At 39.0% G+C, this 25,219-nt stretch overlaps 1 protein-coding gene across 1 annotated transcript in view; it reads left to right on the forward strand.

Annotated features, from left to right (window-relative positions):
- The first annotated feature begins 287 nt into the window (after positions 1-287).
- Positions 288-25,219, forward strand: part of LOC149318070 (general transcription factor II-I repeat domain-containing protein 2A-like) — a 61,377-nt gene continuing 36,445 nt past the window's right edge. The window contains exon 1 of the mRNA XM_089507897.1: positions 288-919. Coding sequence (XP_089364023.1) covers positions 288-919 — 632 coding nt within the window. The remainder of the gene's footprint in view (positions 920-25,219) is intronic.

The raw sequence follows: 25,219 nt of genomic DNA on the forward strand, positions 1-25,219 counted from the left end.
CTTTCTTCTTAAGCAATAAGGTAAAGAGAACATAAGGTAAGTCTGTTTTAGTGGGTTAGAGCTAACAGCAATATCAATAAATAGCAATTTTAAGAATAAGATAATTAAAAGACAAAGAAGACTTTGCCTATTGCTCTCTAGAGATAAGAAGTATGTACTCAACTATGACCATGACTACAAGAGAGAGGGAAAAGAAGATGTTGCAAATGGCTGAACAGAAGCATAATGTGATAAGACAGAATTAAATGGAATTGAAAACAGGAGAGACAGACTCAAAAATACTAGAGATGTTACAGAGAATGGAAACCAATATGCAGAAGAGTGAATCAAATATCAGACAAGAAATCAAAGATTCAAGGGATGAGCTACGTAAAGGCTTTAAGAAAGAAATAGATGATCTGAAGAGTACTTTGAAGGGAATAACAGAGGAAGTGAAGGATATGAGAGGGAAGATAGGCAGATTGGAAATTAAAACAGCAGAGGTGGAAAAGATAACCCAGACTTTGACGCGTGCACATGAGCAAGAAAGAGAAGCAAATAGAATGAAGGAGGTGAAAGATAGAAAAAAATGTATCAAAATAAGGGGACTAAAAGAATTACAAGGAGAGGGCCTTTATGAAAGAATCATTCCAGCTTTAGCAGAATTGATTGATTGCCCACGAGAGTTGCTGGACATGGACGTAGACAAGATTTTTAGTATAAATTCAAGTGTGGCAAAGAATAAGAGTCTACCGAGGGATATAGTGGTGTACCTGACAAGAGAAAGGGTAAAAGACGAAATAATCCAAGCGAATTTCGAGAAGAAACTAAGCATAGATGGAACAGAGATCAAAATTTTCAAAGATATTCCAGCAGAGACATTACGACAGAGAAGGGATTATGTGACACTTACTAAGATGCTACAAATGAAGAATGTGAGGTACAAGTGGGAACCCCTTGAAGGGATATCGTTCATGTGGAGGCAAAAGGTATATAAAATAGATTCAATAGAGAAAGCCAGAAGTTTTTACAATAGATGGTTCAGAGAAGAATTGGAAAAAGAGGAAAGTAAAGAAAGAGAAGAGAGAAAGAAAGAAAGAAAGAGGAGCAGAAGGAAGAGAGGAATCCAGGAAGCGATGCGGGGAGCAGTGGTGCATCCAAGGAGAATATCAACAGAGAAGAAATGGTGGACAACCTGCTGGGAGCTTTGGGGGGACAAGCTTTTAATATACCTCTAAGAAACCCTAAAGACGAAGACGAGGAGGAGGAGGAAGAGGAGGAAAAACTACAAGGAAAGTAATACAGAGAAACCTATAAAAGAAAAGGAAAATGAAATTCCTATCTTGGAACATCAAAGGAATGAACTCAGCATACAAAAGGAAAAGAATCTTCCATGAATTAGAAAAAGGGAAAGCAGAAGTTATAAGTATCCAAGAAACTAGAATTAGAAACCAAGATGAAAAATATTTGAGGAACCCCAAATTAGGTCAGACTTTTATAAGTGCTGGTAAGAAAAAAAAGAATGGAGTAGCAATATATATTAAAAATCATATTAAAGTGGAAGAAGTGTTAAACGATGTAGAAGGAAGGTTTATTGGAATAGAAATAAATTTGAACGGAAAAAGAACCTTAGTGATTGCGATTTATGGACCTATTCAAAACAAAGGAAAATTCTACAAGAAATTATTGAAACCAATTCAATCTTTAAATCAAGATAACTACATTTTTATGGGGGATTGGAATGGGGTATTAAACCCCAAAGACAATCAAAGAAAAAGATTCAGGAAAAGCAAGGGAAACTACCGCAAAGCTTCTTTGTGCTGCAAGAAACATTATCAATTAAAGACCCTTGGAGACACAAAAATCAGACTAAACAAGATTTCACCTTCTTCTCCAACCCCCATACGTCAGCCTCTAGAATTGATATGTTCCTAATTTCGGCAGAACTGTTAAATACGGTCAAAGATACTAAAATAATTATAAATAAAAATTTGGACCATAATGAAATCGTATTGGAACTAAAGACTTTAAACAAAACCTTTTCATGGAGATTAAATTAAAATCTAATTAGAGATGAGGTAATAAAGAAGCAAATACAAAAACAATTAAAGTTATATTTTGAGGAGAATGGAGATAAGGGTACAAAAATGAAGATAGTTTGGGATGCCTCAAAGGCAGTCATTAGAGGCTTTATCATGAAAAAAGGTTTTGAAAAGAAGAACAAAATTAAGAAAGAAACTCAAGAAATCTCAATAAAAATACAATAAAAAGAAAAGCAACTGTTACTTAGCAAAGGTAAGGACAACGACAAAACTAAAAAGGAATTGAATTTTTTATGTAAACAATTAGAGCTGAAAACATCGGAAGAAGTAAGTAACAAATTAAAATACATAAAGCAAAAACAATTTGAGCACGGTAATAAAATTGGAAGATATTTAGCATACAAAGTAAAAAAGAAAAAAGAAAGACGCATGAACTTTGAAATTCACGATGGTCAAGAGAAATACATAGAAGGGGATAAGATTAGGAAGACCTTCTATAAATTTTATAGGAAACGTTATAAAGTAGAAAAGAGTACAAATTTAGAAGAAGGGGGACTTGAAAAATATTTAAAGGAAACAGAAAGCCCCGAAATATCAAGGGAAATTAAAGAAGGATTAAATGCTGAGATATCGAAATTAGAAATAAAACAAGCTATAACAAGATCAAAACTTGCAAAAGCCCCAGGACCAGATGGCTTTACAATGATTTTTTATAAAACGTTCCAAGATGTTTTATTAGATCCCCTCCAAAAAACGTTTAATTCTATTTTGAAAGAAGGCATTCCAGATTCCTGGAAGGAGGCAACAATCACAATAATACCTAAGGAAGGCAAAGATAGCTTATTACCACAAAATTATCGCCCAATTTCACTCTTAAATAATGACTATAAATTGTTTGTAAACATCTTAGCAGAAAGGATAAAAAAAGTGTTGATAAATTGGATACATTATGATCAATGTGGCTTCCTTCCAAAAAGACATACAAAACAACACATTCGCACAGTTCTAAATTTAATAGAGTTCTATGATAAAAACCCAAGTAAAGATTCGGCCCTTCTTTTTGTGGACGCAGAAAAGGCTTTTGACAATTTGGATTGGAGTTTTATGTTTAAATTCATTTAAAAAATTAGAGTTGGGACAAAATTTCGGAACATGGATTAGGATGATTTATAAGGAACAGTATGCAAGGATTATAATAAATGGAGAGAAAACTGAAAGCTTTAAAATAGAAAAAGGCACCAGACAAGGTGCCCTTATCCCCACTCCTCTTTATAATGTTTATGGAGATACTATGTAAAAAAAATTAGAGAGGACAAAAACATAAAAGGAGCAACAATTAGAGGTAATGAAATTAAAATTAAAGCATACGCGGATGATATAATGATTGTGATTGAAGAACCAGATAAGAATTTAGGTAGGTTACTGGAAATAATTGAAGAATACGGGAAGTGGGCAGAATTAAAAATGAATAAGGATAAATCAATGATGTTAGGGTTTAATATGACACAAGAACAAAAGGATCTACTTCAAGAGAAGAGTAAGATACAAATTATGAAAAAAGTAAAATATTTAGGAATAAATATCTCGAACAAAACTACGGAACTCTATGACAACAATTACAAATGTATCTGGCAAGAAATTAAAAGAAATCTTATCAATTGGTCCAACTTAAAAACCTCCCTTTTGGGAAGGATTGCAATTATCAAGATGAATATCTTCCCAAAACTAATGTATTATTTTCAAAATATACCTATCATTCTAAAAGTGTCTGTTTTCAACCAATGGAGAAAAGATGTAAGTAATTTTATATGGGCAGGAAGAAAACCATGAATTAAGTGGAAGATTTTGACTGATACTAAAGAGAGAGGGAGATTTTCGTTACAGGATTTCAAAATTTACTTCCATGCGTGTGCGCTTGATTGGATAAGGGAATGGATATTGTTGGAAAATACTCCTTTAGTGGATATAGAAGGCTATAGTATTAGGTTTGGGTGGCATGCATACCTTTGGTATGGTAAATTGGCACAGAATAACAATTTTAATGATAATATAATTTGACAAGCACTATTGAAAGTTTGGATAAATTACAAGTAAAAATTTTATAGGAAATTAGCAAGATGGACATCTCCCCAAGAAGCGTTTATGAAAAGAAGTAAAATTGAAGGTAAAGAATGGATAAGATATAGAAATTTATTAAAAAGTAGTAATGGAAAATTAATAATGAAAACCAGAGAGGAATTAAAAGAGGAAGGTTTAGATTTAGGATGGTTCCCATATAGACAGTTAATGGAAAGATTTAGGAAAGATCAAAAACAAGAAGGAATAAATTTGGGTAAGACGGAATTGGATGAAATTATAGAGGGAAATAAGAAGGGTAAAATCTCAGGAATTTACAAAGTCTGTCTGAAACTTGGAGTTAGAAGAGGAAAATATTAGAACTAGCATGGTAGAATGGGCAAAAAATATAGGAAGAAATATCCAGTTGGAGTTGGGAAAGATCCTGGGGTAAGAATTTGGATTTTACGTGCTGTATGGATATAAAAGAAAACTATATGAAAATGCTCCATAGATGGTACCTTCCCCCTTCAAGACTATCTAAAATGAAAAAAGACAAATCCGGAACATGTTGGAGATGTAAAGAACATTATGGCTCATTCTTCCATATGTGGTGGACGTGCCCTTATATTAAAACATTTTGGATAAAAATAAATAAAATAATAATGGAGATATATAAAATTAATGTAAATTTAGAACCAGAGACTATTCTTTTGAATATGTTAGAACATAAAGAATTAAGGAAAGAGAAAAAACTAATTCTATATCTAATTACATCGGCTAGAATTGTTGTAGCCAAAAATTGGAAAAGATCCGGGGAGACTGATGTTGATGAATGGTTGGAAAAGGCCTTAGATGTGATTGAAATGGATAAGTTAACAATGGCATTAAGAAATAACGAGAACTATGAAAGGACAAATGAAAAGCTGTGGAAACCTTTGTTAATATATTGTGAAAAACGTTGGTTAAACAAGGTATAAGATAGCATGAAAAAGGAAGAGTCTAGTAAGAGTTTTAGATAACTTTTGAATAAGCTCTCTCCTGCTCTTCAGTTAAGACAGGCTAATTAATGTGTCTCTTACTTTGTAAAAATAGGATTGCTTTATGTTGACTATTTTGAAGAATATAATTTCGTAATGTTGTAATGGGGAAAACGACAACCCTGATGGAATTATAATGTCCGATACCTTTTCCACTATGGGGGATGTGTAAAAGTGATAAGGAAAAATGAAGTAGAACAGTAGGCGAGGAGTCAATAAGTTGAATTCCATTTCATTTTATCTTAATCTTACAAGTTAAAAGATACATAGTTGGTTATTACCGATCTACTTCATCCATTCTTCAATCTATGCATGGGATGTGATATAAGATAGAAAATATTACTTTTCTTGAATGTGAAATGAAGGTGTTTTGTATAAAGACTAGATATAGAGGAATAAAATGAAATAAAAGCTAAGCAAAATACTCAAATCAGATACAGTGGGGGGTAGAGGGGGGTAAGACACAAGTTAATAGGGAAAAAGGGAGGGATTGGGTTATAGGAATCAAGTAATGTAGTACTCAAGTCATTGTATTTCCTCCCTTATCGAGTTTCTATTATTGAGTTTCTGTTATGTATACTATGTAAATAAGCTTATATGTACATGTATATTATTTTTATAATAATAAAAAAGAAGGTACTTGGCAAAGCAGCAGCTGGTGTATCTACTTGACCTCAATAGCTTGAAGCACCAAAATATGTCTGTTCACACATTAAAGCAGTTAGATGATAAAATGAACCCTGTGTTTGCTATTTCACAGGTTCCTGAAAGCTCTATGACTACAGTTGTTTTTTTCCACCACTGGTTGGTTTGTTTTTTCAAAGTATAATACTGTTCATCTGAGTTGATATAAGTACTGGTTTATATATATTTTGTGCTTTTGTAATGCAATATGTAAAAGATATTGTGGCAGCTACTGGTGCTGCCATCACCAGTATGCTAGCAAACCATGGATGAATATCAAAGATTGCCCTCTTTTTAGAGTTGCCATTGCTGCTGAAAAACCAGGGAAATCCTGGATTGAAGCCTCTGAAAAATGTCTCGGCTTCAAGTGGAACATCTCGGATTCCTGAAGGCAGGAGTGAAAAGCTGTCCTTTCCTCCAGCTGCCCACATAGAAGTAAGTGTGTGTGTGTGTGTGTGTGTGAGAGAGAGAGAGAGAGAGAGAGAGAGAGAGAGTGAAAAGGGGGCCATATGGGTTCTGGAAGACAAAAAGTGAATTCTAGGAAATAAATTTTGCAAATAAGTCCATTAGCAACACAATGAGAAACCTTTCTTTTTCTCCTGTGTGAAGTTATCTGCCCCCTCCATTGGCAGATAATGTTGAATTTCTCAAGAAGTCTTGTTGTTGTCACATCTGAAAAACATTTAGATGCTGCTTAAAACACATCAAATACAGTCCCCTTAAAAAAGTTTTTTCTTTGTTGGAGGTAAAAATCTCAAAGAGTTAAGTCCCAGTCTTTTGTTACCCCTGGTTTAGGATAATTCTGGTTTAGGATTCCCCTGTTGTGATGCAAATGCAGTATTCTCAGACCTAGAAATCATATCCAGGAGTAGCTGTGTTGGCCACACTGCAAAGTACTGTACCATAACATCCAAAACCCACAAAACAGTGATAACTTTTTTTGTATTTGATTTTTAACACCTTTGCCTGATGAAAAAGCCAGTTGAGCTTCAAAAACTTGCATCATCTATTTTGGTCATTTTGGTTGGCCAAAAAGGGTATCGCTATTTTGCAGATTTTGGATGTTATTTTACTTTGCTGTATGGCCAATATGGCTATCCCTGGATAGCCTTTCTAGAACAGAAGGGAGTCCCTCTTACTCCCATAGCTGTTTGGAAGCTTCTCTCCCTGTTCCTCTTCCATAGGAGTGGAAAGGGGGAACCCAAAACCAACCTTTGCTAAATTCTTTTCCAGAGTGCCAGAAATTCAGAGACATAGGTTTAATTTGCATTACAGAAGTAATGCCGTTTGATGCTGCTTTAACAGCCATGGCTCAGTGCTATAGAAATCTGAGATTTATAGTTTTGTGAGCTAGGGTACAAATCCTAGAATTCCATAGCACTGAGCTATGTAAATTGATGACAATATATAAACAAACAACTATAACAAGTGAAATATGCAATAAAATAATGTGAAATGTTTAAATGTGGTGTATGTGTTGTTGTTGTTGTTGTTTGAGGGTGACAAAAGTATACAGAACCAGTCCAGTCCTGCACACTTTTGTCCTAGTTTTGTGGAAGAGAATTATGACAACACTACTCTTTCTTCTTCCTTTCAAAACTCTTTTTGTGGGTTAACAGGATTGCTGAGTCCCGGTTGTGTAAAGGCATCAAAAGCAAAAGAGGGAAAGGAGTGGGCAATATTGCAAAATTATAGATTTGGAAGAGTCTACAAGGGCCATCCAGTCTAACCTATTCTACCATGCAGGAATACACAATCAAAGCACTTTCAATAGATGGTAATCCAGACTCTGTTTAAAAACCTCCAAAGAAGGAAACTCCACTACACTCTGAGGGAGTGTGTTCCACTGTCAAACAACCCCTACCATCAGAAAGTTTTTCATAATGTTTATGTGTAATCTCTTTTCCTGTAGTTTGAATCTATTGCTCTGTGTCCTATTCTCAGAAGCAGCAGCAAACAAGCTTGCTCCATCCTCAATATGATATCTCTTCAAATATTTGAATATGGCTGTCATGTCACCTCTTATGATCTCCAGCAGTGTGAGGAGAGGAACAAATAGATAATCTTTTCTTTATTTTAAACCAAGAAAGAAAAAGGGACCTATTCATTCTTGCCCTCACCCATCACGTAGTAGGAAGAAACTGAATGGGTCCCTTTATTTTGTGTGTGTGCATGAACACTATTGTGTATAGGGTGGGATGTGGGACTGTGAAGCAAGGAGAGGCAGTGAGCCCTGGGAAGGCAGGAGGCATGTTGCACAATGGCAAACCTATCAGTTCTGCTGGAACCCAAACATCCCCTAAGTTTCCTCAGAACACCCTCTTTTTGCCACAACCAACAGTGGCACACTGAGAGCACAGTAATAAAGATGACAGAAGTTTTTGCACACACAGTGAAGAAACTGTCAAAAACATCTCTCTCCACCTGTAGACCTCACTGGAAGCTTTCACATGGGAGGCAAGCATCATTTGGTAATAGTGCAATCGGGGGGGAGGGGATTATAACACTCCTGCATGCTTCTCCTGTTTGTGTCCTGTGCATAAACTGTAATGAATGCATCATTGGTTAATAACGGAAATTCCCGCTATTACCCAATGATGCATCCATTACAGTTTATGCACGGGACACAAATGGGAGAAGTGTACTGGGGTGTGATAATCTTCTCCCCGATCATGCTATTACCATGTTTTAATCACGTTTTAATGATGCTTGCCTCCTCCGTGTGAAAGCGCCCCGTTCTTCTCCTGTTATACAGTAACTCCCATTATTACCCAATGATGCATCCATTACAGTTAAGCAATGGCAAACTTCCTCTAAAGGAACCCCCATGATAGGGTCACGTTTGGTTGGAAATTACTTGAGGGCACACAACAAGAACGCTTGGAATATCTACTTTGCTTTTCTGGACTATACTGTACAGCTGAAGAAATGGGGGAATTGCTATCTTAAAAATTACCTTTCCTTTATAAGGGTTTATCCATGGCAAAGTAAACTTCAGCTGTGTTTCCTTCACTGGCACTTGTCTCCTGATTATTACTAGTATGGTAGCTGCTACAAGTCCCTGTGGGTGGTCAGATATTAAATGGAATTCAGTTATATGGTACAAGAAAACCAGACCTTCCACAGACTTTAAAGCAAAATAATCCAGCATACAGCATACATTTTCAATTCAAGTCTTTATGATTAAAAAGTAATAATAGAATCCAAAGGAGGATGCCAGTGTCATCGATGCATGCATTTTACACACAGCAGGTCTGATAAAGAGCACAACAAATTTCTCTTCTTTACCACCAGAATGAGATTATATTTTTATAGCTGTGAACTGAGCATTATTCATTTGAAGGACAAGCTCTGAAAGTTCAAATAAGTAGGAAAAGTGGAAGCCCTTTCTGATATATCAAGATAGACAGATGAATGGCCAGCAAGATTTATAGGCCTTATTCATACCCAATCTGAGATTGCAGAAAACTACTGTGGATTTACAGTTGCTTATTTACTATGAAAAAAGAAAACAGATCTAGAGATCATATGTTAAATGCCTTTTACTGATGTTTTAACTTGTGTTTTCAACTTGTGTTTTTAAATTAGTTTAATTGTATTTTAACTTTTATATTAAGAGTTTTTAACTTGTGTTTTTAAGGTGTTATGCACCACCTTGGGTCCTGCACTAGCAGAACGGTGGGGAAATAAATAAATAAATAAATAAATAAATAAAATCATCTGTGTCCATGCACTACTCCCATATACCCTCTCTCTGTTCCAGTTTGACAGTAATAGCCCTGATTAATTTTCTTGTCATCCCACCTTTTCAGCTGCATTTAAAATGTGCCTGTTTCTCTGTTCTCCTTACACTTTCCCCTTTTGTTTTCAGCTTCTTTCAGTTGTTGCAAATTGAGTTCAAACTGCAAAACTAGTTTGCACTCATTTGGGGATTTAATCACATCAGCCTGTTGTCTTGCAACAATCACACTGTTGAAGCAAACAGGAACATACCGATTTGAAAACAATCACTGTCATATTTCTCTGTATTTGCGCTATTGTGCTGCTTTGGTGATCCATGGTCAAACGTTAACTGTTCTGAATTGCCTCAAAAACCCCACCTTCCTCCCAGTGTATGTAAATGCTCCAAGCAGTGTGTGTGTGTGTGTGTGTGTGTGTGTGTGTGTGTGTGTGTGTTTTCCAAGCAAGAGAGGGAAAGGGAGTTGGTGGGTTGGGATCCTTTTCCCCTCCAGCGTTTCATGCAAAACAATCGGGGCATATTAGCCATGACAATTGCCTCAGCACACACATCTATGTGTACAGTATATATTGGTGGAGACATAGAGACAAACCAAGACCTGTGTGAGATGAAAGCCTCCACTTTGTGGATGGCTGCTATCCATCAAGCACGGAAAATCTGGTGATCTCTTTTGCCTGCTTTTCTCCCACCACCCCTCCCAGCTTTTAAAAAGAAGGAATACCAGATCACTCTGTCAGAAACTACCACTTGTGGATTGGAAGAGGGGGATATAAATCTCTGCTTGACTGACATAAGACTTGAAGGCATGTGTGTGTGTGTGTGTGTGTGTGTACGCACGCACATCACATAAGGGCAAGCTTGGGCGGAAGTCACTCCAGCTCCTGGAACCAGTCAGAAGGTCAGACCAGCAAGGCTCTCCTCACGCTGGTCTTTTGAGGCAGGCAGAGTGGCTTTCCTAGGAATCGCTTGGCCTTGCAGGCTGGAACATGTGCACAACCAGTCGGCTATTCCCCAAAGGCATTAAGGAGAGGGGGGATTTGGCAGCAAGCCTGGAAGGGGTGGGGTGGGTTTTTTCTCTCCCACCGCTTGTCCAGTTCCTTAACCTTAAAAACCTTATTGTTGTGCTGAAGGAGGTGATGCGCGTGGAAGTGGACAGAGGTTGAATTAGGAAGTGTGCTGACATTTGGGGTGTTCCCTGCTTCTCTTTTGGAGTTCTTCCTTATGGGATCTGATTTGACAGTGACTGATTCCTGGATGTCAGTTCTTTATGCAATCCATCTTTACTATGGCTGGTGCCACTGCCACTTGACCTGTTCATTTCCACCTTCCAAAAGGACTGTTAGCTTTAGCATTAATGCTTCCTAGTGCTGGTCAAATTATCTTCCCAGGCAGAATTTCTTGCAGTATCGATCTTCTCATTAAGGATCCCATGGTAGTTTCTGGGTTTTATTGATGCCAGAAAATCAATCTCCCTGTCAGATTATGGAAATATTTAGTTATATTTACAGTTTTCATAATTAAATTGTTTTATTTGAATTTTAAAAACTGCTTGTTGGTTTTACAGTGGGGCTTAATAGACATACACAAGATTATACAGGGACGTAGCCAAGGGGTCCGGACCCCCCCCCCTTCCATTAGAAAAATGAATGGTGTGTGCTGCTGCACCGCCGCACTCAAGCCCCTTTATAATGGTGGCACTTAGTCTGGACCCCCCCTTCCTAAAATCCTAGCTATGTCCCTGGATTACACCAACAATGATCTAGCAAAGCTACCTGGAGAGCATTTTTCCCTGAAAAGTGACATACAAGCAATTTAAATAAGAATAAAGAAATGAAATACATTTGTTTTTCACTAGTTTGCTCCTCTGCCTCTGCAGTGATAAAGGAATATTCTTTGACTGAAGAAGAAAAGCCCTGCTCTTAGAATGCCAGCTAAATCTGTAATAAATTTTTAATATATTTTAAAAATTCAGGCTGGGATTCTACAACAGCTACTTAGTTACATTTGTGTGGCTAAGTAGTATCTCTTGGTCCATCCCTACCCCCAAACTGATTTACCAAGCATCAGCTTCATTGAGCCTGCATCCACATTGCAGAAATAATCCAGTTTGATAGTACTTTAACTGCCATGGCTCAGTGCTATGGAATTCTGGGGATTGTAGTTTGTTGTGGCACCAGAGCTCTCTAACAGCAAGGCTAAATGTCTCACAAAACTACAAACTCCAAAATTCCATAGCACTGAGCCATGGCAGTTAAAGTGGTGTCAACCTGGATTATTTCTGCAGTGTGGTTGCATCCCAAGAGAAGGAAATCTGTTCAATTTCTGAGTGGAGTGCAAGGAGGAGGATGTTTCCAGCCCACTCCTAACAATGAGTGAGGTGCTACAAGGAATTATGACAGGGGTTTTGATCATCACAGCCTTGCTTGCTACTAGTATACTGTAGAAATGCAGTCCATTCATACCATAAGTGCCATGAGAAGATAGAAAGACTCACTCTCAACTCTTCCACACAAGCCCCATTCTCACAGCAGTCACACTACCAAAAATAAAATGGGAACATGCCATTTTCAAGACAGCCATCACCACATCTCTTCTCAATCATGTGACCAAGACTGATGTGCTCTCTTCCTAACTCTCCCTTAATCCACCTCCCTGCCTTATTTTTATTTTATTTTCTCCACTTTTTTCACAATTCTAGAGCTCTGCAACTGTGATTGAAATGAAAAGAAAGTCAAGACAGAGGGGGGGAAATTAAATGAATTAATTGTAATTCAGAATAGAGAGAAGGAAGGTATGCCAACACCAATGACTCAGAATTGTGCAACTGCTTCAGGAGCAATGTTTCACAACTTGACACTTGCATGCTTGCTAGGTAATTGACAGGTTCCCCCACCAATGAAAAGGTCAGGGACAAAGCAGCTATGGGTCAAAGGCATTATCATGCAATGGCTATGACCAATGCTGCTTCTTTCCTGGTGTGATCATTTTTCTATGGTCACAATCAAATACTTTTCCTGCTATTTGTAGGTACAAGATAACACATGCAAAGCACACACATAAGCATGAGATATGTCATATGAATGCCATGTTAAATCTTCAAACTGCAAAACATGATCATAAAATCATAGAGTTGGAAGAGCCCACAAGGGCCATCCAGTCCAACCCCCTGCCATGCAAGAACTTACAATCAAAGCGGCCCTGACAGATGGCCATCCAGCCTCTGTTTGATACTGGCAAATAGGTTACATCTGCTGAATGTCTGGATTTTAAACACTTAAGTTTGTGTGTATGCAAGCATTTGAATGATTTACTGGAAGCTACTTCCTACAGAATGATGACTTTTATGAATTCATAATACATGGGGCTGTTTCCTTTGCAGATTCATGAACTGTGCACTAGCTAGCAGTTCACAGCTTTGGCAGTCAATTAAGTGAGTTACTCATTCATTTAAAAGATTGCATATAAGCAACCATGCATTTTATTTCTTTATTTTAAAATTTGGACCTCGTTAAGCATGGCTTCTTGAAACCCTCAACAGAATTATCATCATATAAAATATCAAAAGAAATATGGAGGGATATCTGTTTAAACGTACCAATATAATCAATAGCAATTGGTTGGTGGCAACAACAGCAGCAGCAATTGGTAAAAACTTGTCCAGCAGATTCCAAAGCCAATATCTGAGCCCATGATGCTCCAGCCATCTTGAGAACAGCAAAGCTTTATAGTAGCTTGCAGAAAATCAAACCCAAGTAGGCTTGAAGACAGATCTCATGCTCTGCAAAATGGGATACAATAGCCTGGGGGAAAGCACTTTGGGGGGAGATTATAGTGCCCATAATTTTGCAATCAGTGTAATCAGTGGCCATAAGGAATTCAGGGGGTCCAAAAAGTAATTTTTTTTCCAAATTCATAGATCAGGAGAGTTATGACACCTGCTTCTTTGATGGCATCACATACTAAATTTATTTTATTAAAGTATTTGTTGATTGTCTTGCAACCTTCCAGGGCTCCTAAGGCAATGTGCAGGAAATCAAAACAGATAAAACAAGAAATAGTGCTATTTAAAAACAGACCAAAACAGAGTTCTTTAATTTTTCTTTTTACACACACACACCTAAAATGATTAGAAACACCACCTTAGTTTTAAGGATCAAAGTCTGTATAAACCATTCACTGTATTGACCACCCATTGGCAGAATTAGAGCAATGGAGTCAGCCTGAATTCCCTTGGGAGGGAGTTCTACAGCCAAGGAGCCACCATAGTAGAACCCCTGTCCTATCTACAGCCCTCCATATACATGGATTTTTCATCCACGGATTCAACCACCCACGATTTGAAAATATTTTTACAGCAACAGCATCCAGCACAGGAGGAGGAGGGGGGGGGGAGTGCCAGCCTAAGGAGTCCCATTCTGCAATGCTTGTAGAGTGTTAATTTGTCCTACTTTATTGAGGGAAAAACATCTCTGAAAGCATCTTCAGTTTGAAAAAGCTGTCCCATTTAGCAATAAAGAACTAGGAGGAGAGTAGCAACCCTCAGCAGTCAAAGCTGGATAGAGACTGAGTAGGTACACAGGTCACCGTTGTCACTGCGGTGAGATGGATTGTATTTCTACTTAAATTATATCATTAATCATGTTTAAATATATCTATACATACACATTTACTGTCCACTTAAAATTCAATAAGGATGGAGCCTGACCTCTCTTGTGAGAAAGTTCCATCACCAAAGTTTTCTGAAAGTGGAATAGACTGTCTCAGAAGATGTTGGGAAAGTCCTTGTAAAAGTGGATAAAGCTGCATGTATTCTTGACCCAGCATTTGCCCACCATCTGTGGTACTTCCCAATCTGGATGGATTAGTTGCATTTGTCCTAGCTGTAGCAAATTCTTCCTTTTGGAAGGGGATAGCTTGGACCCAGCTAAAGGTGGCAGTTATAAAGTCTAGATTCTAGGCCCTCCATTCAGCTGACATCCTCAGGGCTTGAATGATGATCACCCAGTCTCCACTGTACTGCTCTGAACAAAATGATGGTCACAATTGGTGGCATCACAGTTTCAAAAAGTTCCTGGTAAGGAAGTATTTAGATGGATTTTGAAGGATGCAATTCTATGCATGCTTACTTTGGAGCAAGCAATATGGAATGCAATGGGACTTTTAATAAAAATTATGGAGGAGTGCACTGAAAGTCCTTCAACACTGAAATGTTTGGGGAACTGAATTCTAATACTGCATCCACAACACAGAATCCATTTTGACACCACTTTAACTGCCATGGCTCCATCCTATGGAATCCTAGGATTTGTACCTTGTTGTGACACCAGAGCTCTCTGACAGAGAAGGCTAACTGTCCCACAAAACTACAAATCCCAGAATTCCATAGGATTGAGCCATGGCAGTTAAAGTGGTGTCAAACTGTATTATTTGTGCAGTGCAGATGCTGCCTAAGTAAGATAATACCTCTATCACTTGTGAGAGCTTTGGGTCATGGAGCAGCCAGTATAGTATTAGTATCCCTGTATGTTACTCATGGGATCCTATATTTGCACAAATAATGTATGACAAGGTATAAGAAATTATGTTGATGCTGGATAAAACAATACTGATGCTATTTGAAATTCTCTAGACAGAAGCAACTGTAGCTGCTTAAATTCTTATTCATAATCCACCAGAGATGACATGTATATATCTGGCATTTGTATGGCCTCTTCGAGATGTTCGGTTCAAACTGTACAGACTGTATTTCATTGCTTTTTCCCTGAGAGAGATAACTCAGTGATTCAGCACGCTGAATCCCACTGAGAACAACTCAATCACAGCCATTTGATTCAAGTACTCACATGGCAGTTTCACAGACAGTAAATCCTCAGATCCCTGCACACTAGAGAAAATGGCAGGACTGCTATTTTGCGACGTAGGAAAAGAAAATGCCAAGTTGTGATTTCTGGCCCTGTAGGCTTAATGCCACCATGTTACATTACTGTAATACCTAAGATCCTAGTCTGCAACAGAGATAGCTGAGTTGCATTGATTTTTCTATTGTATCAAAAGCACACAGTTATTAATGTCAGCCAAATTCCAAAGAAAAAGTATACCAAGAAAATTAGCAAAGGAAATGAATGACCAACCAACTCCCAACTTCCATAATTGTCTGGGAGAGTGACAACCACTTGAAATTCATACCAAGATGTACAATCAGCACCAAATGCAGCATTTTGTTTTTTATGCACCACAGCAAACATATTTTGAGCAACTGCCAACAGTGACGGGGCTATATGACAGGTTCACTGTGGGCACAAAGCCAATGTACGTACTCTTTTGCCAGTGGTTTTCAAGAGGCTCCACAGACCTGGGAGTCATCCCTGAGTTCAGAAAAAAACCAATTTTTTAACTTCTTAATTTTCTGCACTTCGCCTCTGTTTAATCTAATTTATAAGATTCACTCAGTGCACTAATGACTTGTTTACATGAGTCAGAGATGATGAATAATCCTTCTGTCTTTAAAGTAAAAATATGATAAATATTTCCTTTTCATTCCTTCTCTCTCTCACTTGCTAGCTTATTCTCTGAGTCTCCTGCACTTCTGCATGCTATGCTTTCAAGTCTGGCAGTTTGCAGTAAGTTCTTCTGTCAACAGTATCTAAATAAGGAAGAATTGTGACAATCCTAGTTGCATAGCATGGCTGCTGTAATGTCTGCAGCAGATCCATTCCTTCATCCAAGCCAGAGGTCCTTTCACAAAGCATAATTGCCATACGTTGATTGCGTTTGAACTGCCATGGCTGAGTCCTATAGAATCCTGGGTTTGGTTAGTTTGGTGAGGTGCTGGATCTCTCTGACTGAACATTCTAAGCATCCTTCCCTAAAGTGCAAATCCCTGGATTCCATCGGAAAGAACCATATCAGTTAAAGTGGAAACATGGTGCTATAAATATGTACTTGTAGCGTGAAATGGCCCCAGGTTTGTTAGAGTGTCTTGGTCTCAGTGTAGATATACATTCTGGGAAGACTAGACAGTTGGCCTGGGACCTTGGGCTGGGAAAGAGATGGAAGACAAAACCTGTACGGGTATACCTCAGTTAACAAAGTAGATGTGTTCTTGGGCATTACTTCTTTAATAGAAAATTTGGTACTACATGCTTTCCAAGTTTTTCTCTGTTTTGCTGTTCACACAGGTTCAGCAAAGCATTTTGGAGGCAGCTGCTGTTTACCTTGCCTGGCTCACACAGCTAAAGTAGGATTGGCTACATCAGAATTCCATTCTTTTCCAACTCAAGTTTTATTTAGTTGTTTACTGCAGACATGATGCAGTAACCTGGCACTAGACATCTATGTTTCCCATCCTCCCAATGGTATTGCTGCTAAAAACCTCCAGCTAGATGAGGATGAGGAAGAAAAGGGATGAAGAGAAAGAAAGGGATAGGATAAATAGACTTTGTAAAATGGAATTTCTTTGTCAAAGGCTTTGTTAACTGAGTTGTGCCTGTATCTTTTAGGTATCTGAGATGTCAACATCCTCACTCCCAAGAATCCCAAGCCTCTAACCAAAACACTGGCAACTAAGGTGATAACTGAATCCTGAAACAGCACAGAGAAAGAAAACAGTGTCTTGTATGAAAGCAGACTGTAGGGACAGAGGACTTTACCTTTCTCCAAGCATGGAACACTTATATATCATTAATATAGTACAAGTATTAGATAAGACCCAGTGTGGTGTAGTAGGTTGTGTGGAGACCAGAGTTCAATTCTTCTCCCAGCCATGGATGACCTTGGGTAGGTCACACACTATCAGCCCCAGAAAGCCCTGTGATAGGTTCACCTAAGGGTTGCTATAAGTCAGATACCATGTGAAGCCACACAGCAGCATCAATTGGATTGTATCGAAGAATGACTAATGGAACTGGCTTCTGCACATACAAGGCAAGACAATTAGTTTGCAAAATATCCCTTAACTATAGCAGCATTTTGTGATATATTCCAAATTATTCTGGAGAGTCTCACAGGGATCTTGTGCAGGTTTTCAGGCAAAGGGAATTTCACTTGAATTCAAGGAGCACTGATGAAAACTGGGTATCCCACTTTACACAAATAAAAATGATGTCATATTGAGGAGAGAGCAAACTTGTTTTCTCCTGTTCCAGAGACTAGAACACGGAACAATTGATGCAAACTGCAGGAAAAGAGATTCCACCTCAACATTAGGGGGAACTTCCTGACAGTAAGGGCTGCTTGACAGTGAACACACTCCCTTGAAGTGTAGTGGAGTCTCCTTCCTTGGAGGTCTTTAAGCAGAGGCTGGATGGCCATCTGCCGGGTATACTTTGATTGGGAGTTCCTGTATAGCAGGGGTTGGACTGGATGGCCCTTGGGGTCTCTTCCAACTCTATGATTCTACGATTCTATGATTCTACGGTTCTCTGCTAATGAAAAATCACCATTCTGTGTCATTCACAAGGATTTTCTTCACCTACCTGTTTAGTCATGAACCATCCACTCTCCTATGAAGAATTTTCCCACATCAACTTTTCCCACAGCCTCCTTCTCTGACAGGAAGAACAAAAAAAGGAAGAGTATTATCCACAGTGCCTCTCATTTTGAAGTGGGAAGTTTTGGGGAAGAGTGGAAGCTGCATGACATTATCTGCTGCCTTATAATACAAGATTAGCCCTATTCAGGTGTTCTGGAATACAATTAAATAAACTTTCAAGAAAGCGAGTGTACTAGACATGGCCCTTCCATTGTCATGATTTCCAAGCATTCTGGATCATGTTCGCTTCCACAGAAGAGACTTCACCCTTCAGAAGCTCCTTAGTAGTATGAAAAAGATGACTTGCCCTCTCAATCCTTACCCAATTTGGCTGGCCATTCATGGGCGGGACACAATCAAACCGATGTTGACAAATATAATTAATACATCTTTCAGGGAGGGTGCCCTGCCCTCTTGCCTTAAAGAGACAGTGGTTAGACCATTGTTAAAGAAACCTTCCTTGAACCCCCTCAATAGAAACAACTATAGGCCAGTCTCTTTGTTACCATTCTTGAGCAAGGTGATTGGGAGGACAGTCGCCAATCAAGTACAAGCTGTCTTGGAGGAAAGTGATTTTCTGGATCCATTTCAAACCAGATTCAGGACAGGATACGGAGTTGAGACTACCATGGTTGCCTTAGTCGATCATCTCCGTCTGGGCATCGACAGGGGAAGTGTGACCCTGTTGGTGCTCTTGGACCTCTCAGCAGACTTCAATACTATCGACCATGGTATCCTTCTGAGGGAGTTGGGTATTGGAGACACTGTTCTACAGTGGTTCTATTCCTACCCCTCCGGAAGATTCCAGATGGTGGCACTGGGAGACAGTTGCTTCTTTAAAAGAGAGCTAAAATTTGGCATCCTCCAGGGCGCCATCCTGTCTCCCATGCTGTTTAATATTTACATGAAGGCACGGGGTGAGATCATCTGGAGTCATGGGACGGGGTGTTATCAGTATGCCAATGACACCCAAATATATTTTTCTATGTCTCCAACTGATGCAGTGACTAAGGATGACATCTCTCCTCTGAATGCCTGTCTTGGGGCAGTAATGGACTGGAAGAGGGAAAACCGACTCAAGCTGAATCCAGATAAGATGGAGGTACTTGTTATTGGAAACCCAAACCTGGGAATGGAATTATGTCAGCCAGTTCTAGATGGGGTCACACTTCCCCTGAAGGACTCTGTCCACAGCTTGGGGGTTCTCCTTGACTCGTCGCTCCAGCTGTCAGCACAGGTGGATGCGACAGTCAGGAGCACTTGCTACCAGCTTTGGCTGATACGCCAGCTGCGCCCCTTCCTGGAGCCAGGGGACCTTGAAACAGTAGTACATGCACTGGTAACCTCTCGCTTGGACTTCTGTAATGTGCTTTACTTGGGGCTACCTCTGTGCCAAGTTCAGAAACTTCAGATGGTACAAATCATGGCAGCAAGACTAATCTCAGGTACTTCCCAGAATGATCATATAACACCTGTCCCTTCATTGACTGCCAATCAGTTTCCAGGTAAGGTACAAAGTGTTGATGATTACCTTTAAAGCCCTGCATGGCTTGGGTCCAGAATACTTAAGGGAACACCTTCTTCCGTACTGCCCATCCCACACATTAAGGTCCTCAAGTAAGAACCTACTTCAGCCAAAGAGAGCTAGGCTAACTTCTGTCACTCAAAGGGCCTTCTATACTGCTGCGTCGAAGTTGTGGAACATCATATCCCCACTCTTACAGCCTTCAAAAAGGCTCTTGAAACTGATCTCTTCCGGCAGGCCTTCCCAACCTAGCTAATAAATTCTAGATTCCTCCCTTTGTGTATGTTTACGAATATGATCTCAATTTTGTGATGTATGTCTCTCTGCCCGACATTTTTTTTTTAGTTTTAACCTAATGCTGTATAGCATTTTTTTGTTTTTAAACTTTGATTGTTTGATTATAGTTTTAATATTGGGGAGGGGGTTGAGAAGGGATCAATTAGTATCTTGTTGTATTTCTAATGCATTTTTACTGTTGTAACCCACCCAGATTCCTAGTGATTGGGCAGGCTATAAATAAATCATTTGTTGTTGTTGTTGCTATTGTTAGAAGTCTCCTTCTTTAAAGATCTTCGAACAGAGGCTAGATCACCATCTGTTAGGGGTGCTTTGTGAATTTTCACATGGCAGGAGTTGGACTGGATGGATCTTGTGGCCTCTTCCAACTCTATGAATCTATGATTCTTCATGTGAAGAAATTGACAAAAGAATGCAAGACTAATGCAAGAACAGGAATAGTATATCACCCCCCACACACACACACACACACATATTTGTTTATGTTCTGTTCTGGAATGGGTGAGTAAGGCTACGGAGACACGTAATCTGCTACACTTTTGTAACCCCTCCTTCCATTTCAATATTCTGAAGAAAGTTTCCTGGTGAAATTGAAAAAGATATAGGAGCCATAAAGAGGTATTTCCTCCATTCTGCCCAGTTTCAAGCAGTCAAGCTGACAGAAAATGGGACCAATGAGCATGCAATAGTTAATCTCCTCATATTCTCTTCTAGCCAGAAGCCATGGGTAAAAGATGCCAGCTTTTGCTCTCTTATGTTCATTGCTTAATTATTTTTAAACCTACCTACACATCACTTGTACAGGTTTTTTAAAAATCTGTAAAGGGAGTTTACAGTAATAAAGATTCAGATTGAGCCCTGAGCTGAATTGAGCAGGCTCTGAATCACACCAAGGTGACTCCACATCATTAGATTGGTTTGTGACCCAAGGTGGCATATCCAGCTCCAGGATACTTGTATAAGAAAGCCCCAGGTTGGATCTACACAAGACTTGGATCCCAGCTCCAGTGTGCAGTACCCTGCCCCAGTCTGATCCCATTAACCTAACCTGTTTAATCCCAACCCAAACTGGTCTTGAAAGCCACACAGTTCCCCCACGCTGAAGTACTGTAGTACAAAAGGCCATTTCTATCATGTTCATGTGTTTACTGTATCAAATTAAAGTCATGCAATTGTAGTGTTGCTGGGGGTTCCCACAATGCATATGGATATCCATATGTCCACATAACCATATAAACCTTTCTTGTTTTCCATCATTCTTACCCCCTACCTGCACTCCCATTGTATGGCGTGTATACCTGGGAAATTACCATAGCCCTCTCACATGGAACATCCTGCAATGGTATGGTTATAATGTAATGTAATGATCTTTACATATATTCATTGTTATTGTGCAGCTGTAACGGAGACCACACTGGAGTTGTTCCTGTCAGTTCTTGCCTTACTGCAAAAGATTAGTTTCTTGCCTGCTGCATGAGACACCTCTCTCTCTTTTTCCTCAGTTCAAAAGGACATCTGCCATTCTACTATAAAATGAAATAATTCCAGCAAGTTTAAATGCCGATTTACAAACGTAGGCTATGCTTGGTATGTAGATATACAGATATCCACATACAAATACTGAACATTTTTTAAAAAGGTGATGCCATGCTTGCGAGATATGGATGCATAGTAGAGAAAACCTTTTTTGGTGGAAATGATCAAGTAACCAATTGGCCTAGGTAACCACCCACCAACCTGTCCTGTCCTCCAACCAATCCAGCCTCCCATTCCACCTCAATCCCAATTCAGAGTGCAAGGAACACATTTCAAAAGATAGGTGTGTTACAGACCGCCGCTTTGCGGCGGTCTGCTGGCGCTGCTGTTTGCTCCGCGAGGGAGCTGCAGCAGCCAAACCGCGCGACTCCCGCGCAGAGCAAAAAAGAAGCTCCAAAATGGAGCTTCTTCCTGCGGCACAGTTATGATGCCGCGAGGTGCCAATGGCGCACTCGCGACGTCATAAGCGTCGCGCAACGTGCGGACGCACAGCGTCCGCTATGTCAATATGGCGGCAGCCGTGTGGAACAGCCACCGCCATATTGTACGTATTCACTACGTACTAGGGTTAGGGGGGTGCAGAAGCACCGCCCCTTCCTAACCCTAATACATAGTGAATACATACTTTATGGCGGTTTGTAACCCGCCATAGTTTTTTCAAGAAAGATCAGAGCTAAAAGGTTTTTTAAAATCACATTAAAGCCCTCAGGCATCTAAAATATATGTTTTAATTTTGAAACCAGAGGACAGGTGAAAACGAATTACTCTGCAGGTATGGCTCCATCCCCATTGGCCTTTGTAGTTCTTCAATGACATCATCTGAGCCCATTCCCCTTGTCCATCGGGCCCTGTTTCATAGCCCTTGCCAGCCTAGGGGTCATGTTTATTATCTATGTATGTTCTTTCCATCATAAAATCCTTAAAATCAACTTCCAACAAAAGGAGAAGAGGCTACAACCCAGCTTTAATTTTTAATTACAATACAAATACTTAAAAGCTAATTCTTGATATTTAAACAGGAGCTAAACACAAACTAAAAAAACCCCAACATATTGCTGTTTTCTGTACCTCCTCCTAGAAATACTAGCCTTGCCACAAATGCCACAAACAGCAATAGGTCATATTTGTTAATGTTTTTCTAGCTCATTAAAATTCAACCTGGAAGGTGATTTTTATGGTCAGTAAGAATTCAATTTAGAGTGAATCATTTGCTTACATGGCCATGAGAGCATGAAAGTCTGTAGACAGAAGGCTAAGTATGCTGTAATCCATCTGGTTATTTGCTCTTCTTGTACAGTTTAAGTAGAAAAAGGATGCATCCAAAGGCATGCTTTGGTTGTTCCAGGTGTACTCTTGCTATCCAAGGAACAAATGGATAAATACTTCAAAGCATGTTCTAAAAACAAATGTGGGTTTTGTACCAAAAATTGTTTAAAATTATTCATATGTTCCTTCAGTGAACCATTTTTAATTCTGAGATATTGTCAATGTGTGCCATCCACACTGTATCATATGGATCCATCCCAAGAATGGCTTCTCACCCAAGGCTTCCCTCTTTGCACCATTGTGTTTGTTCATGTTCCTTCAAGTTGCTGGTGGACTTATGGAAACCCTATGAATTTCATAGGGTTTTCTTAGGTAAGGAATACTCAGTGGTCGTTTTACCAGTTCCTTCCTCTGAAATATAGTCTACAGCACCTGGTATTTGTTGGCAGTCTCCTATCCAAGTACTAACCATAGCTGATCTTGTGGTGCCTTTAGGGGCTTTAGGCCCATTACACTACTATATATAAAAACTCCAACTCTCACTATATGCTCTTCTCCTAGATTGGTCTACAACTGTGAATCTATTTGGATGTCATTTTCCTTTTATAGGAAGATGATGGATATTTCTCTCTCATCATATATCAAGTTCAAATACACACAGTAAGTGAAATAATAGCTTGATAGCTTTTATTTGAAAGTTTTAGCAACAAAACCTCTATTTTTCTAAACAGCAGGCAAGTCTGTTGTCCTCTGGCATCTTCATAGCAAATGTATGCATTTGCTTCATAATCTGCCCTATAGTCTGTACTTTTACCATTGTTTTGTATTGCATTCTCATTTTATGCCACTTCTGTTATATTGTTTACTGTTCCTACAAGAGATAGGCCAAATGGTGGAAATATCAGAAATTAGCAGTAGAACATAATTTGAGTTGAATCAAATGTTCAACTAGGAGAGAAGGCAGAGGAGGTGTACTAGGAGTTCATCACATTAGCTTTGCTCCCATGATAGACTCAGGATGTAACTTTAAGAAAGCGCATCTTATCACATTTCACCATCGCCAGAGAGTACGCAGCCCATTTGCAACCCGGACTTCTCCAGACTCTCCCTGCATTTTTTCAAGGATGGGATTTCTTAAAGTTGCATCCCTTGTCTATAGCAGGAGCAAAGCCAATGTGATAAACTCCCTAGTTAACTGTGATCTTCCAATATAAGTGATGATTTTGTGTGTAGAAATAACTTACAAGAAAGGCTTACCTACTGGTCCTTTACTGGAGATTATGGTTTCCCAGAGTCTTTTTGGTTTTTGAAACACTTTTAGATTCTGAAGTGCTGAAGTGTCTGACAGTGTCAAGTAAGGACTGGTACAAATTGTACATAACATTCCAGACTATTTCATTGTGCTTTAAATTGATCCCAAAATGCTGGCCAAGCTGACAACATTGAAATTTGGAAGATTCAGCTCTCTCATTAGATGCTGTGCTCCAACGATCTTTCACAGAATAATCAGATGCATTATTTACTGCAGTAAAAGCAGTTTATTTGTTCTTTGTGACATCTTCCCCAAATCAATATAAATATAATTCTACAAGTCTGCAAGCAGAGCAGGCCGCAAGAAAATGAGGAATTGCTTCCCTTCTATTCCTCTGCCCTTCATTTCAATTCTCCCTCCTCTGGCCAACTCATTTTTCCCCCAGTTCTTAGACAAATGTCTTTTGCCAGTGCCATTTCATTTCTGTTTGCTGGAAATCAGACTAAGAAGAGGACTTTTTCATACATACCAAAATGCAATGAGATATGTCTCCTATCAAAGATTTTAAAGAAATCTCCCTCAGGTCAAAGGAACAGGTAAGTAGCTTTCAAACTCTCCTAACTAGACAGTATCAGTGAATCTCAACTCCACTAAATTGCTTCCGGGTGAAAAGATCAACCAAAATTTAAAATGGAAGTCAAAGGCCATCAGCAACCATTATCTGAAAGGTTTTTTCTCACTGCCACAGAAAGCCTAATTTGAAATACCACTCAAAACAAACAGTATCTAAAAAAAACCCTCTTTATGCTCGAATGAGCCCTTTCAAGATTTCAATTCTAGTGATGAGGCAGGCCCCAATAAAGGAGGTGTGGATGTCGTTTTAATGCTGGTAGCCATTTAAGCCTTTGTGCTGCAGGGTTTTGTTTTTTGTTTTTTTACTATATTTATTTAATGCCATCTCTGGTTGGTTTTATTGTTATTATTTCAGTGCATATGTTGTTTTAATTTTTATTGTATGCTGCTTTAGGAGAAGCAGCATTGAAAAGGGGCCTATAAATTGAATGAATGAATATACAAAGAAAACCCATTACACCAAATGGCCTTCATTTAAGTCTCAGCAATATTTTTGCTACTCAGAAAGAAGCGCGAACTGTTTCTTTTCTCCAATGTGAGGCTAATTGTTTGTACAGTACTATAGACTGATGGAGACACTGCAGCTATGATCATTGCTTGTATACAACGATAAGCATAATGTGTGAATTGCCAGTATGGCA

Source organism: Sceloporus occidentalis, unplaced genomic scaffold (genome assembly GCF_023333645.1).
Source record: "Sceloporus occidentalis isolate IW3139 unplaced genomic scaffold, rSceOcc1.0.p SCAF_2, whole genome shotgun sequence".
Taxonomy (NCBI): Eukaryota; Metazoa; Chordata; class Lepidosauria; order Squamata; family Phrynosomatidae; genus Sceloporus; species Sceloporus occidentalis.